This window comes from Perognathus longimembris, chromosome 1 (assembly GCF_023159225.1).
Source record: "Perognathus longimembris pacificus isolate PPM17 chromosome 1, ASM2315922v1, whole genome shotgun sequence".
NCBI classification, from domain to species: Eukaryota; Metazoa; Chordata; class Mammalia; order Rodentia; family Heteromyidae; genus Perognathus; species Perognathus longimembris.
This window is the reverse complement of record NC_063161.1, coordinates 157,935,234-157,951,526: the sequence shown is the minus strand read 5'-3', so window position 1 is coordinate 157,951,526 and position 16,293 is coordinate 157,935,234. Positions and strand designations below refer to the sequence as shown.

Here is a 16,293-nt window from a genome sequence, read left to right as displayed (position 1 = left end):
TGTGCTTTTAGAAGTCCCACAGGGACTAGAAAAATCAATCCCATTTAATTAGATTTTTGCTAAGTACTCCCCCCCCACCCCCGCCCCCAAGTCCTGGGGCTTGGACTCAGGGTCTGGGCACTGTCCCTGGCTTCTTTTTGCTCAAGGCTAGCACTCTACCTCTTGAGCCACAGAGCCACTTCTGGCCTTTTCTGTTTATATGGTACTGAGGAATCGAACATGGGCTTCGTGCATGGTAGGCAAGCGCTCTACCACCAAGCCATATTCCCAGCCCCTGCTAAATACTTCTAAAGAAATGTTTTTTGAAAAGATTATATAGTGCATATTGTTAAGAAGGAAAAAATTCAGGTATACATCACCAAGGAACATACAAAATTAGTACATTTCGTGAAGACCGACCGAGACTGGAGGAGGAAACCCTGAATCCCTGATTACACACACAAGCTCACATGCACCAACCTTGCACACTGCTACAGCCAGTTCTAATGGATACTGTGCTCATGAACCGGCAATGGGCACTTACAAGTGGTTTGAGGATGAGCAGGGCACCAAAACAAACCAACAAAACAGTGATTGAATACAAGAAAGATCTTCTAGAAAGATCTTATCACACAGGAAAGTACATAGGAACTATTAGGGAAGAAGATAGAGATCAGGAATGAGAGACAAGGATGTTTGTGTCTGTTTGTGTGTATGAATATGATCAAAGTATGTAGAATATACATATATGAAAATGTCACAATGAAACCATATACTGTGCTGCATTCCTGTAATCCCAGCACTAGGGAAACCGAAGCAAGAGATTTCCAGTCTTAGGATAGCCTCCATTACATAGTTTAAGACCCTGTCTCAAAGAACTGAAAAAACTTAACAAAGGAAAGAAGAAAAAGGAAAAGAATGAGCCTGTCAAGTTAGACCTGATACCCAATGTCTGTAATCCTAGCTACTCAGGAGGCTGAGATCTCAGGATCAGAGTTGAGGCCAGCCTGGGGAGAAAAGTCAGCGATGCTCTTATCTCCAATTAACCACGAAAAGCCAGAAGTGGAAATGTGCTTTAAGTGGTAGAGCGCTAGCGTTGTGCAAAAAGACCTCAGGACAGCACCCAGGCCCTGATGTTCAAGCCCCAGGACCAGCACATAAACTCATACACAGAAAGAAAAGAACGGAAACCGGTCAAAATGGGGATGGTGAAAGCCAGCAGGCACTGTGGGAAGTTTGCTATCCTCCTTCCCTTTCCTGGAGCCAATCACCGAATCTTAGCTTTTTTAGGAGAAAAATAGGAACTTTAGTTCCCACAGGTGTACAGGAGAACGGGGGTGGGGGTGAGGGGGAGGGGGGTGGCGGCGCTTAAAATAAAACTCAAAAACTCAATTCCCAATGGGTCAAATTATTTCCCAGCAGATGCTCAAGGCCAACTCTGCCTAGGAGCTCAGTGGAAAAGATTCCTGTATTATCAAGGCAAATAGGAACTCAAATGCTGGAGAATTGCTGAGAAAAATCATCCTAAATATGTTCCCCTCCATCATTCCTCTGAAAGCGAGCGAGGCTGGAAAGCCGTTAAGGAAATGGCTGACACAGATTCAAACTTAAACGGCAGGTTCACTGCTGTCTGAAAGGCAAGACGTTCATAGCAGCTTACCTCCATCATCCAAGGGCCGCTTCTGCACTCCATATCCATAGACCGTGGGGTCCACGAGAGGCGTGGAATTATTCAAGTGAGGAATTGAATCAATTTTAGCAGCAATCTATGGAGAAAATCAGATTTAAATACTCAGTAACAGGTCGCTGTATTTGCTGAAGAAAGACAAGTCTTTAAAGGCCTATCACCCCATTTCCTCCCACCTGGATTAACATAAGGCAAAACAAGTGTACTTCTCTGTTTACTGAGCTTTCTTTTGGCCTTAATAATGTGCCTTTAGAAATGAAACAACTTCCCAAAACGTGTCCTCTACAAGCCAATTAGCATTTTGAAGCAGCCACTGAACATGTAGGTACGTCACACCTCAGGAAAGCAAAGCCGGTAGGCATGAAGAGCTCTGAAAGGTTTTACCATCACCAGGTGCCTTCCCTCAGATGCCCCAGGACGGTTAAAAGGCCCGGTGGGCCCAACAGTGACAACTTTTCAGGAATACAGCATCCTATTAAGGTTAATGCATATGAACTGCCCAGGAGATGGCCGACATACGCAGTTTCTCATCCTCTCTGAAGGATTCCCGCACCAGATAATAAAGGGGGCAAGCTCAGAGCTGCCTCAGCAGTTATATTTACTATCAACAAAGAACAGAACAGCACTATTAAATCTTCTCTTCAGAAGCAAATGGTACAAAAAAAAACTTCTTAGTATCTACTTTGTTCTCATCAGGAAATCAAACGTGACCTTCGTAAGAAATCAACCCTGGCTGGAGCAAGGCAGTACTCATTATGACTGCCCCTGGAGTCAGTCCCAGTTAAGCTCAAGCAGCAGAGTGACCAAGGACAGCTAGCAAAGCCATGAAGGGACAGTGGAGGGACAGTGCTCACACAGCCAAGCGTGTGCTGGCAGTTTTGACCTAGCCCAAAGGTGCCAAGAGGTCTGAGTCCTTCTGGGACCAACATGCAAACAAATAAACTTTAATAAGCAACCAACCAAAGACAGTAATTTGGTACTGGCAACTAAGTTCAGATAAAATGTCAGGGATCCTGCCATCCTGGTGCTGCCTGGTCTCCTCCTTTCTGTTAACTAGCTCTGGGACGCTGGGCCAGGCTTTTCCCACTCTGCCTAAGACCCCTAGGGTGTGATACCATTTACTTCACAGTTTCTGAAAAGACAGTTAAGATACTGTGAACAAAGGAGCTAAGAACACCAGAAAGCACATCACAAATACCGAGATTGGAAAAACAAGGCAATTTACCCCACAAATGCCTGTTACCTACTGTGCAGCGGGCTCTGTTCCAGGTGCTGGGCTACCGTGGAAAGGAAGACCAACATGGGCCTTCTGTCCTGGAGTCGGCTGCTGTGGGGGGTGGGGGGGGTCACACGGCAGGCACGGTGAAATGAACTGACCATTTCAGCGGGTGATAAACATTACCATAACGATTGATGAAGAGCAGGTTTACAACTCCTGACAAGGGTGACCAGGGAAAACCTCTGTGGGGGGGGGGGGTGTCCAATTTGAGACCTCAATGACAATGAGTTGGATACAGCAGAAAAAGCAGAGGCATGTCCTAGGAAGCCTATACAAAGGCCCTAAGACAGAAGCAGGCTTAGGAGGTATGAATAGAAGAGAAATCCAGGTCAGAGTGGAAGGAACCAGATGTGCTCTAAGAGGTGGAAAGGTCGCACAGAGCCTTACAGACAGGGATGCAGCTTGGACTTTATAGACTGGCTGATAGGAACCTGCTACAAGTCTCCAAGGAAGAAGGAAACATCACTTTGTGTTTAAAAGATACCATGACTGCTAGAAGGGAAAAGCCTGCAAGGAGGTAAAAGTAGGAAGACCGTTTGGGAGCTACTGGCCTAGTCTGTAGTCTAGGCTGGGGTCAGCAAGCTACCCCAAACAAGCCACCTGACTGGGCAATAAAAGCTTTGTTAGAATGCAACCCATGGCCAGGTCCTGGTTTGTGCCTATAGTCCTAGCTACGAAGGGGGCTGAGATCTCCAGTTAACCTCCGGTAAACCAGAAGTGGGGCTGTAGTTCAAAGTGGTAGAGAGCTAGCCTTGAGCTCTTACTAAGAGTCCAGGGGCAGTGCCCATCCCGAGTTCAAGCCCCACAACTGAACACCCCCAAAATGCAGGTGGAAATGTGGCTTGGTGGGTAGAGTGCTTGCCTAGCATGCGTGAGGCCCTGGGTTCAACTCCTCAGCAGCACAAAAGCAAAAATGCAGCCCACCTATTAGTTTACATATCCTCTAGGCCTGTCTGCACTGTGTGGCACAGCTGAGGGACCCCAGAGATCATAAGGCAACCAGCAGGCAAAGCCCACAAACATCTACTAGATAGGCCTTGAACAACACTACAAACAAAATCTGCTGTGCAGACATTAAACGACACCTTATACAATGTCTACGTACAGACCTCGAACAACATGGTATACAAAACCTACTGTACAGATCCTGAACAGAAACCACATACATACAAGAGGCTTACCGTACAGACCTTGTACAACCAAGGTGCCTTGTCTGGTCAAGAAACAAGGGTGGTCTGCTTGAGTGCTTCTATAAGTAAAACACTAGAATGACTCATCTCATACACTCGAGTTGCAGGTAAAAGGGTCATGTGCTCTGTGACTCTTGCCTAACAAGACCCCACCATTGGCTTCCGCTCTCGTGTTCCACATACCTGGCACAGGCTTGTGGAGGGGGGGCTGCGCGGCTCTGAGGACTCACTCAGCTGGAAGGGCGAGTGGACTGGGAAAGCCCTGTACCCCACGGAGACCTAACATCTGCAACTGCTAAGTGGCTCTACACACAAGGTGTGGACCTCTACTCCCACCTGCCTTCCAAACTCCCTCCCTTCTTCTATCCAATCCCCCAGCCTGCCTTATAACCGGACAGTTCTGCTCATGTCTGCAATGCCATTTCTCCCTCCAAAGCAGGAACAGTTTCCTGTTCCTGATTTAGATTACGTCAAGTACCCTTCTAAAAACAGGCAGTCAGATTTGTTCTTTACTTTGCCTGTACTGGGGATTAAACACAGAGCCTCTCATTCACTAGCTTGCTTGCTGCATTAATGCTCCATCACTTGAATTACAGCTCCCGCCTTATTTTTGGTTATTTTGGCCATGGAGCAAGGGCTTTCCTGCCTAGGCTGGTTTTGAAGCTCTATTCAGTTTATCTCAACCTCCTGAGGAGCTAGGATTATATGAAGAGCCACGAGCAAGCACCCAGCTCACATTTGTTAAATGTTTAATTATCTACATTTTGGGCAACTTCCACTGAGAGCAGTTGTCGAATGGTCAAAAAGTACAGCCTGAGAAGAGTATAGTGGTACATGCTTGCATTCCCAGCACTTGGAAGGCTGAGGCAGGAGAACTGAAAGTTCAAGGACAGCATGGGCTTCATTATTATAAGACTATTTCAAAAAATAACAGAGAAAGTACAGCTCTGAAGTCAGTAGACTAAACTTGACTACATAAATATTAGATATGAATTCAACATTACAATATATTACATTTACACCGTATCATATACATTATGTATTGTAACATAAAGATGCACTCCTTTACACAAATACCACCTTATTACAAGGAATGGCTTCAAATGTCTAATAAAACAATGGGAATATGCCAGGTGCTGGTGGCTCACGCCTCTACCCCAAGCAACTCAGGAGGCTGAGATCTGAGGATCCCAGTTTGCCCAGTTCAAAGGTAGCCCAGGCAGAAAAGTCCATGGGACTCTCATCTCCAGTAAACTACTCAGAAAAGGGCAGAAATGGTGCTGTAGTTCAAGAGGTAGAGCGCTAGTCTTGAGCAAAAAGCAGCTCAGGGACAGCATCCATGCCCTGAGTTCAAGCCTCAGAAACAGCACACGCACACACAAAATTCGTTTGGTGGAGTCGTCCTTGATACAGGGCAGGCGCTATATTCTGCACTCTAAAAATGCTACCGTGCCTATTCCTCACCATGACCCTCAATTAAGAAAAACTGGCCAGGCTGTGGTGGCTCACGCCTATAACCCTAGCTACTCAAGAGGCTGAGACCTGAGGATTGAGGTTCAAGGCCAACCCAGACAGAAAAGTCTGTGAGATTCTTTCTAACCAGCAAAAAGCTGGAAGTGGAACTGTGGCTCAAGCAGTAGAGCACCAACCATGAATGAAAAAGCCAAGTGAGAGTGCAAGTCCCTGAGTTCAAACCCCAGTTCCGGTGTGTAAAAGTAGATCAGCATCAAAGAATCTAGCCTCCACAGACAATAATTAGCAAAAATCAAGGGATGGCAATACTGCACCAGCAGTCACAAGTCCTGATTTGCTAGCTAGCTCTTCCAATGTATGACCTTGACTAAGACCTCTAGGGCCTTGTTCCTTGGTGTTTCCACCTGTAAAATGCAGGGCAGACCAAACCAGTGTTTTCCAAAGGCCATCAGTGCTTCTGGGAAAAATGCACGGACCACTTGTTCTACTACTGGACATTTGAATTCTGGGCCTGTCTGCTTGGCTGGCTTGCTCAGCTGATGCTTGAAACATGCCTCCTACCCTACTTTTTGCTGGCTATTTTGGAGTCTAGTGAGATGGATCTCAGCCTCCTGAGTAGCTTGGATGACAGATGTAAGCCACTGGTTCCCAGATGGGTTGCATGTAATGTGTTTCCTTTTTTGTTACCAGCACTAGTGCTTGAACTCAGTCCCTGGGCACTGAAAAGTCTCAAGGACTTTCCTTCCCTGGCTGGCTTCCTATCACAGCCCTGAGATCGGGCTCCTAAGCAGCTAGGATTGCAGGCATGAGCCTCTGGTGCCTGGCTGCACTCATGTTTTTAAACTTAGACATACATACACTGTTCTCACTTAGCTTCTATGCACAGCAAAGTGTATTTTCCTTTAATGATATATTAAATAAGTCTCAATTTAAAAGCACATTGAGGGCTCACAGATATGGCAAAAACCTGAAAGGTGGCAGATAAATCATGCAAGTTAGGAAACATGGCAACCAACTTTTCTTAGTACACTTTCAAGAAGAAAAAAAGAAAGAGTTCTCTCTTGGCCAGTTACACGATCACAAGAGTCCACCTCATAACCCAAATGCTGAGCTGTGAGCATTACCACGCTTCATCCTTCTCAGAACTTTCTACTCAACAGAAATAGGCAAAGCCACCCAAGTGCCTGGAAGAGAGCCGTCCATATACTATGACCACGCCCGTGTCGCTAAGCTTCAGACCCACTCTGGGAGCGGGAGCCCCGCTGACCCCCCTGCAAGCTGCTCCCTGCAGCCACTGCAGAGGACCCGCCCGGGAGAAAATCCAGGTCGGACTGCAGTATTCTCTGCTCCCCATGGCAGGAGGGAACTCTGTGGCCAGGGTCTTAATGCCCAGTGAGCGACCAGACAAGCACTAGCCCAAAAGATAGGTCCGGAGCCACTGCAGGCAAGGACAGGCTAGTTCTGCACCTACTCCCTAGCAGGTAAGGGACAGGAGGACATCAGCTGTGTTGTGTGGCCCACTCCCTTAGTACCTGCCGGTGCTCATTGCCCCCTTAGTAACCTCATGAAGCAGCTACCATTCACATTACTGTGGGATTTGGAGCCAGTATAGGCCTAATCACAGATATGCTGGACAACAAGCGTAAAGCACCCAGACCAGGCACAAAGGAAGGAACCTCTTTCTGAAATGGAACAGTAATACACCAAAGGGCATGAACCCATTGAACTTGCACACACTAAAATCTCTATGCACCTAGCATTCAGACAAGAAACTACACTGGGCTGGGGCAAAGCTCAGGAACAGAGCAAGTGCTTAGCATTTGAAGTACTCAGGGTCAATTCCAAGCACCAAGAAAAAAAGTACTACCCGCTGCTGGGAAGCCTACCCTGTACGGTCCCTCTCAGTAGTCACAACCCACCCTCCTAATAGTAGCTTTCTTTGGTTTGGGTTGGTAGTACTGGGGCTTGAACTCAGTGCCTCCACGCACTCTACCCCTTGAGCAATGCCCTCAGCTCGTTTTCTATTAGTTATTTTCTGTGTAGAGTGATCCTCCGATGTATGGCCTCTCTTAGAGCTGGGACCACACAGATGAATCCCTAGGCCCCACCTGTTTGTTGAGATGGACTCTTCTAACTTTTTGCCAGGCTAGCCTCAAGTCATGAATCTCCAGAGTCGTTGGGATTCAAGAGGTTTTCTTTTTTCTTTTCTTTTGAGATAAATCACTATGTGTGGGGGCTGGGAATATGGCCTAGTGGTAAAGTGCTCGCCTCATATACATGAAGCCCTGGGTTCGATTCCTCAGCACCACATATACAGAAAAAGCCACAAGTAGTTTAAGTGGCAGAGTGCTAGCCTTGAGCAAAAAGAAGCGAAGGACAGTGCTCAGGCCCTGAGTCCATGCCCCAGGACTGGCAACAAAAACAAAACAAAACAAAATCACTGGGCTGGGGATACGGCCTAGTGGTAAGAGTGCTTGCCTCATATACATGAGGCCCTGGGTTCAATTCCCCAGCACCACATATACAGAAAACAGCCAGAAGTGGCGCTGTGGCTCAAGTGGCAGAGTGCTAGCCTTGAGCAAAAAGAAGCCAGGGACAGGGCTCAGGCCCTGAGTCCAAGCCCCAGGACTGGCCAAAACAAACAAACAAAAAAAAAAAATCACTATGTGTGTTAGACTGGCCGTGAACTCCAGATCTTCCTGCCTCTGTCACTAGTGCAGAATAAGGCAAGTAAACCACACCTAGCTAGCTATTGTTTTATAAATTACTACCACTATGGATTTCCATTACACAGAAGACAAAACTGGGGCATCAAGAAGTTCAAATAAAGTGGTGCTGTGTGTGGCTCAAAGCAGTAGAGCACTGGCCTTGAGCAAAAGAGCTCAGGGACAACGCCGGGCCTGGAGTTCAGGCCCCAGGACCAACAGGAAAAAAATGTTAAAATAAGGGCTGGAGGTATACATGTTAGAGCACTTGCCTGGCAAGCCCAAGGTCTTGAGTTCAAATTCCAGCACTATAAAAAAGAAAAGTTAAGAGCTGGGAATGTGGCTTAGTGGTAGAGTGCTTGCCTAGCATACATGAAGCCCTGGGTTTGATTCCCCAGCCCTACATATATAGAAAAAGCCAGAAGTGGCGATGTGGCTTAAAAGCTAAGAATGCTAGCCTTGAGCAAAAAGAAGCCAGGGGCAGTGCTCAGGCCCTGAGTTCAAGCACCAGGACTGGCAAAAAAAAAAAAAAAAAAAAGAAGAAAAGTTAAAGCAATCAGGTTGTGAGCCTATAATCCTAGCACTCAGGAGGCTGGGGCTAGAGAATCACCAGTGCGAGACTTGGGCTGCATATCAAAATCATAAAAAAAAAAAAAAGATTAGATAATTTGTCCAAAGTCTCTCTGTTACTAAGTAGCAGAACCAGAACACGAACTCTCAGTCTGGGTACAGTCTATCCTCTTCCTTTTTTTTTTGTTCTTTTGGTGCCAGTTCTGGTGTTTGAATTCAGGGCCTGGGCACCGTCCCTTAGCTTTTTTTGTTTTTGTTTTTTGCTCAAGGCTAGCACTCTACCACTTGAGCCACTGCACCATTTCCAGCTTTTTTTGGTGGGTCATTGGAGGCAAGCATCTCAGAGGCTTTCTTGCCTGGGCTGGCTTTGAACCATGCTCCTCAGATCTCAGCCTCTTGAGAAGCTAGGATTACACTGCACTTAGTCTCTCCACTTAGTAAGCGTGGTCTCCTGACTACCATCCCTGAGAACTCTGTGACCATCAAATGGGTGAACATGTCTAAGAGTCCTTGCCTGGCATCTGTACAACAGGGCTCCGTGAATGGTAGCTATTGTTACCATCAGAGATGGGGCCCTGGCTGATCCCGCCCTATTTACCGGCATTAACAAAGCCAGAAATTCCATTACAGTGCAGTAAGATGTCAGTTTTCAGCTTTTCCCCCAACCTCATCTTCCTCTCAACAGCATAGCCTCTTGAAGGAGCCCTGGTTAAAGGGTGATCACCCCCCTCACCCCTGGGAGTGGGCCACCACAGTCATCTTCAGGCCCCTGGGGTACAAGTTTTTAACTGGAAGCTCTTCCTAAAATGTAAATATTTCTGCAGAGAGGTTCAGTTTCCACGAATCCCAGAAGGGTTCACGTTCTTGTAAAATTGAAGAACACCTTCCCCGATGCTTCTTAGCAAAATGCTTGCTCATTCAAAAGCTATCTGCTGAATTTTAAGTGGATACAGAAAATCTGGAGGCAAGATGCCCAAGGAGCGGCTGCAGCTCCACGTGGGTCTGAGGATGGTGGAGGCCCCCACCTGCAGAACCTCACCTCGCTGAGCTGGAAAACTAGCCGGCTAACTGCACAGTGCGGAAAGCACAGGTCCAACAACTACTACTACATATACAGCAGTGGCCACTCATGTGTCCTCCTGAGAAAACGGTTTTACCTCCCTGTGGCTATCTGCAAATACGAAATGAGAATTATAACCCTGTATCTAACATGGTTATTATGAGGAGATAAGCAACTACAAACACGTCTGCTCCATCTCTGCCCGGGCCCAGCCTCTCGCCAGGACAATGGCAAGTGGCCTGAAGCTTATCACCATTTCCCCTAACACAGGCCAGTCTCGCAAGTGATTTGTTTCTATCTGGTGTTGGGATAAAAAGTGAGTTCAAGACTCCCACAGACGGCTGTGAAGGTGGCTTAGCGGTAGAGTGCTTGCCTAGCATGCACGAAGCCCTGGGTTCGAGTCCTCAGCACCACATAAGCAGAAAAAAGCCATAAGCAGTGCTGTGGCTCAAGAGGTAGAGTGCTAGCCTTGAGCAATAAGAAGCCAGGGACACTGCTCAGGCCCTGAGTCCAAGGCCCAGGACTAGCAAATAAAGAAAAGAAAAGAAAAAAAAAACCACAGAAATGCTGGTGATTCTGTCCCAGTTGTCAGTGTGTTTACACCACGTAACTTCCACCCTAAGAGGAGTTAAGGCATAAAGGCTCCTAAATACCCAGAGAAGCCCTGGCTTACTAGGTTTTCAGCTCAGGGGCTGCTAGTTTGAGATTTGTGGTTCGGGAATCAACTTTGACAATACATGTTAGCTATCAGGTTTTAGTATAAACAATTTCGGCTGAAAGTGAGAAAAGCCTGAAGGTATATAGGGTGGAATGCACTTCTTTCACTACCTACTGTTCAGTACCACACAGGAAGCTCAGCGCTCCCAGGAACACATGGGCCAAACAGGGTAGTGGATGGCACACCAAACCCCTTCCACTAGTTTTTGAGTACGGTAGCTCTTTTTTAAAGTATTCTCTGCAGGGTACCCTACTGGGATACCTTAAAGGAAAGCTACAGAAACGGCAGTAGATTTCCTACGGACACTGGCTTCCCTCAAGCGTTTCAGAGAGCCACAATGAAGGCAGTGTACAGACTGAAGTTAGTTCCCTGTAAAATGCTGACGTGACTGACTTTAACTTCTGGACATGTACAAGACATCGGTGGCACATCCGTTTTCAACCTCTGTAACACTCAGTACACTGAGCTTTGCTGTGAGTCAAAAACACATCTCTTAGCTTCAGGGTGCCAGTAGCACACATCTATAATCCCAGCTACTTAGAAAGCTGAGATGGGGAGGACTGCAGTTCCGAGGCCAGGCTGAGCCGAGCAGTTCACAAGACTCCTCCTCCACAGAGCTGGATGTGGTGGCACGTGCCTGCATCCCGGCCACAAGAAGCCTGACATAGGCAGAGAGGCCCAGGCTTGTATTGGCATAGTTAAAGACTCTAGCAAGCCAGGTAGCGGTAGCTCATGCCTACACTCCTAGCAGAAAAGTCCTAGTCGAGGCAGAAAAGTCTGTGAGACTCCATTTCCAAAATAACCAGCAAAAGGCGGTGAGCAAGTAAGCCGAACAAGTGAGCCAACCAAGTGGAAGGCCCTGAGTCTCAAACCGCAGAACTGGCAAAAATAATAACAATAACCAGCACAAAACAGGGCTGGAGGCATGTCTCAAGGGTAAGAGCGCTTGCCAATGTTAGCACAAAGTCCTTATTTTAAACCCCAGTACCACAAAAGCTATATGAAGTGAACAAAGGATTAGCCTCTCAAAGAATACCTAATAAGTATACTGTACACTTAGTTTCTAGCAGTAGACATTGCTCTCTTAAAGAAAATCCAGTGCTTCAATAAAAAAAAGTCACCATCTTAATGCACTCAAGTGCCACATAAACCCAAGGCATATGGTATATGTTTCAAACGACCTACTGCTTAGGCTCCAAGTGGGAACCAATAGCAAAGGAGATATTTTCTGGAGGACTGTCACACAGCAATCAACACTTCCCCAAACGAAAGGCATCACTAAAGATGGGGTTCCTATCTCAAAACCTATCAAAAGGTTTTCTATTGACTTTACAGTGGCTCCTGACATTTGTTTGGCACAAGGCCACTGCAAGGCCCAACTCCACAGGCCCACATAGCCTCCATTTTACAAGTAAAATACTCTCGAGTTAGGCAATGCAGAGGCATTGAGGAGGTCCAGATTCAACCAGGAGATGGGCGTGGCAGTGCATGTCTGTAACCCCAGCCCTAGAAAGGCTGAGGGAGGAAAATCTTGAGTTTGTGTTATATATCAGAAATGTCTAAAAGAAAACAACACAAAACTCACCACCACCACTACATTGAACAGAAACTTTCAAGCCTTGAACACTGGCATCTCCAGGCGATGATGGGCAGCCAGCTTGCCCAGCTGTGGAGGGCTGCTGGGCACACAGGTGTCACAGGACCCTGTAATGTGCACCTGAGGACTGATGCTACATTACTGGAGGATTTTCTGGAAATACTGTGTGTGTGCACACGCGCTGTTCTCCTCACAGCTGGCACTCTACCACTGAAGCCACACCTCCAGTCTGGCATTTTGCTAATTAACTGGAGATGGAGTCTTGCAGACTTGTCTGCCTGAAATGGCTTTGGATTTCAATCCTCCAGGTCTCAGTCTCCTGAGTAACTAGGATCATAAGTCTAAGCCCCTGGCTCCTAGCTGCCATGTCATTTTAGTACCTAGCAGTTTGGGGACTGAGTCAGATCACATTTGTACTACCTTTCAGGATGGAAGTACCCATCTGTGCCAACCATTAATTCAACGGACCTCCCATTACCAGGTAACCTTTTTAAATTTTCACATGACATCTTCCGAGATTTCCTTTTGATCTGCAGAGTCCATGTGGGAATAAACTAACAACAACTACCAGTTCACTGTTAGAAAGATTCCAAAAGATATACAAGGAGGCTTCAAGATGCCAAAAGGGCGCTCAGTGGTTGAGGGGCTGGATCCACATAAGAAGACTACCGGAAATGCTGATCCAAATCCCAACAGGGTCCACATCGTGACTTGCTAGAAAACTAGCACAGCTCTGAGAAACTGAAGGCCTTACTTGCTGGTATTTATATGGAACTAAGAGGGAGAAAGCACTGCAATCACTTAAAGAAATAAACTGTCTTATTTCCATTTACCAGAGGTAAATCACATCTTTTGACATGCTACATATACAATGGAGAACCGTGACCATCCAGATGTCTAAGTAAGAGCTCTTCTGAGGTATGCTTTTTTTTTTTTTTTGCCAGTCTTGGGCCTTGGACTCAGGGCCTGAGCACTGTCCCTGGCTTCTTTTTGCTCAAGGCTAGCACTCTGCCACTTGAGCCGCAGCGCCACTTCTGGCCATTTTCTGTATATGTGGTGCTGAGGAATCGAACCGAGGGCTTCATGTATACAAGGCAAGCGCACTTGCCACTAGGCCATATCCCCAGCCCCACTGAGGTATGCTTTACTGTAGCTATACAATTCAATTTCTAACATTCCATCCTTGCCCAAAACAAAGCTATGGAATAAATGTAAGATTACCCAGAAACCTGCTTTTTCTTTAGTTTTTTAATAGCCACCAAATCCTTGGTGAAGAGTAGACCTCCAACTGCTGATACTCGGAAGGAACATGCTGGTAGTGGCGCTATCACTCAATTGGTAGAGCGCTAGCCTTAAGCACAAAGAGGCTCAGGGATAGTGCCTCAACCTTGAGTTCAGCCCCTTGACCAGGGGGGCAAAAAAAGAGAAGACTTTACTAACACAGAAGGAACATGCTTACAGTCCGGTCTCCAATGGGGCAGTCCTGCTTCAGTCAATGGTGCGTTTCAGAGCTGGGCACAACTCTACTGAAGTTTTTCCTTGCTAGTAGTATAGTAAACACCATGGCTTTAACAATCCCCACTAGGTCAGCACTTAACAGGGGGTCTTACTGGGAGCCAGTGGCTCACACCGGTAATCCTAGCTACTCAGGATGCTAAGAGCTAAAGACTGAAGTTCAAAAAGCCAGGCTTGGGCAGAAATGTGTGTGAGGCTCAGCAGCAATGAAACAGCAAAACACTAGATGTGGTAGAGCACCAGTCATGAACCAAAAGCCAAACAAGAATGCCAGGCCCTGAGTTCAAGCCCCAGGAGCCCCAGTACCAGCACCAAACAACAACAAAAGTAGAGTCTCCCTCTTCAGCAGGCTAAGAATAGAAGTTTAAAGCCTCATACCTGTAATCCTAGCTACTCAAGGGGTTAAAACCTGAGGATCACAGTGCTAGTCAGGACAGAAAAGGCTGAGACTCTTCAATTAACCAGCAAAAATAAGGAAGTAGGAGTGTGGCTCTAGTGGTAGAACACCAGCCTTGAGTGAAAAAGCCAAAGGACACTGCCCAAGCCGAGTTCGAGCCCCAATACTGGCACACACAAAAAAGAGGGCCTCCCTCTAAAGTAGGCTGTCCAAAAACATGACAAGCAGTAAGTCTTTTCAATGGGTCAGAATTCATTTAATGTTCAACTACAGGTCTTCTGCATGCTGGGGTTCTGAGCCCTTTAAGGCAGGGAATATAATTCTTCCTGGACACTGAAAGCCAACAAGATGATGGTCAAACATCAGTATAGAGTGAAAGCCAACAAATAATAGTAGCCAGTGAGAAGCAAGTCAGGACCCTGCACAGTAGCAGAGAATGCAATACCACACCAGCCAGTGCAGTGGGGGAAGACAGGTGGGTGACACAACTCAACCATTACCACGGGTGTATACTCACGACTGCATTGGCTGTCAAATAACACTCATCAGATGAAGCTTTAGGTGGGACTACATGTTTGCAAAGTTCCGGGAGCCAGTGTAATGTCTAAAGGAACTTAGTATGAACAGAAACGTCAGTATCTGGGAGAAAAAGCAAGGGTTCTTTCTCTCGGAATACTGAAAAGAAGGTGGCAAGATCACATCTTCAAGTGCCTGAGTTGGAGGCCTTCCTCTAATAAAACCATTCCTGTGGCTTTCTGTGAGGGAGCAAGCAGCCGTTAGTTACAGCCCAACTTTTAAGGCATCAGCACACTTACAGAAACATGAGCAGAGATGTCGGAGGCAAGACACTCCACAAGATGTTAGCGCTGACTTGTTACTGTAACTTTTAGTCGTGATACAAGGTCAAGCTCTGTCCTAAGCCGGGGAGTACTTTTGGGTAGGCCCCATATTCGTTGTTCGGGCAAGCGTGAATTTTCTCCAAAGCCCGCATTAACAAAATACATGGCATTGTCTGATGGTAAAGTTTCACTGCGGGAACGAAGTCCTCTGGCACTCCAGTAGAGGAAAATCGTTGCTGTTAAGGGAATTGCTACCTTTTGGGTACTACCCACTTCACATCTTCCTCCCTCCAAAAAAGTTTCCGAGGAAGTATAATATCCTTCCAGGACTTTCCCCACCCCCCCCTTTCCTACTCCACTCTGGAAACGTAGGAAATCCGAATGATGTTTTCCAAGTCTTAGCAAGCTTGCTGCTACTAACTGGGCAGGAGACGGCGGCACCCCAGCCCCTGCCCTCTGGAAGCCCAGAGGCCCCGGCGGCCGGGAGGCGCCCCGGGCGAGGCCCTCCGGGCAGACCCTCCCTCTCCCCGCGGCTCCGAGCACCTGGACCACCCACCCGGCAGGCGGGGTTGGGCCTCGCAGCGGCGGCGCCTCTCCCCGCCGCAGCGCCCGGCGGCAGGAGCCCCGGAACAGCTGGACGCGGGCGAAGCGTCGGCTCCGGGCCGCCTCCCGCCCCCAGGCCCGACCCACTCCGCCCCGCCGGGCCCCGCCTCGGCCTCGCGTGCTCCCGCCAGCTGGCCGCGCCGTACCTGCCGGACCCGGTGCAGGGCGTCCACGAAGCCCTCGGCCTTCATGCCCACGGGAGCGCTCTGCCCCTGCACCAGCTCCGCCATTACCACCCCCGCCGCCGCCACCCCCGCCGACGCCGCCGCCGCCACCGCCGCCGCCGCTGGTCTCCCCGGTCCGGCCTCTCGCTCCGCTCCGGGACCCGTAGCCGGAAAGGGAAAGCCGTCCCACTTCCGGCGGAAGAGGCGGCCCGCCGTGGACGAGTAGAGCGGAGTCTGAGAGGCGGGTCAGAACACGTGGTCTCCGCTCCGCCGGAAGTGTGGGCGGGGCCGCGGCCCGAAGGGGCGGGCCCTGAGCGCCGTCCATCAAGCGGCTCCGGTCGCGGCCCCGCCCTTCCCAGGAGGGTCGGGTCTGGGGGCCCCCTGGGCTGTTGGCCTTTTGGGGAGTCTCTGCGAGCGAGCGGGACCTGGCTTTCCCACAAGTCCGGGCCTTGGCGTCATCTCCTGCTGAAATAGCACTGGTCTGGAGCATTGGGGCCGAGAGCCTGGCAATGATGCC

General features: G+C 48.2%; 1 protein-coding gene across 1 annotated transcript in view; it reads right to left on the bottom strand.

The window, feature by feature from the left end:
* Fubp3 (far upstream element binding protein 3) overlaps positions 1-15,911 on the bottom strand; it is a 47,260-nt gene extending 31,349 nt beyond the window's left edge. The window contains exons 1-2 of the mRNA XM_048345047.1: positions 15,759-15,911; positions 1,640-1,745 (exon numbers count right to left, since the gene is read on the bottom strand). Coding sequence (XP_048201004.1) covers positions 1,640-1,745; positions 15,759-15,842 — 190 coding nt within the window. The 5' untranslated portion in view covers positions 15,843-15,911. The remainder of the gene's footprint in view (positions 1-1,639; positions 1,746-15,758) is intronic.
* Positions 15,912-16,293: the final 382 nt, after the last annotated feature.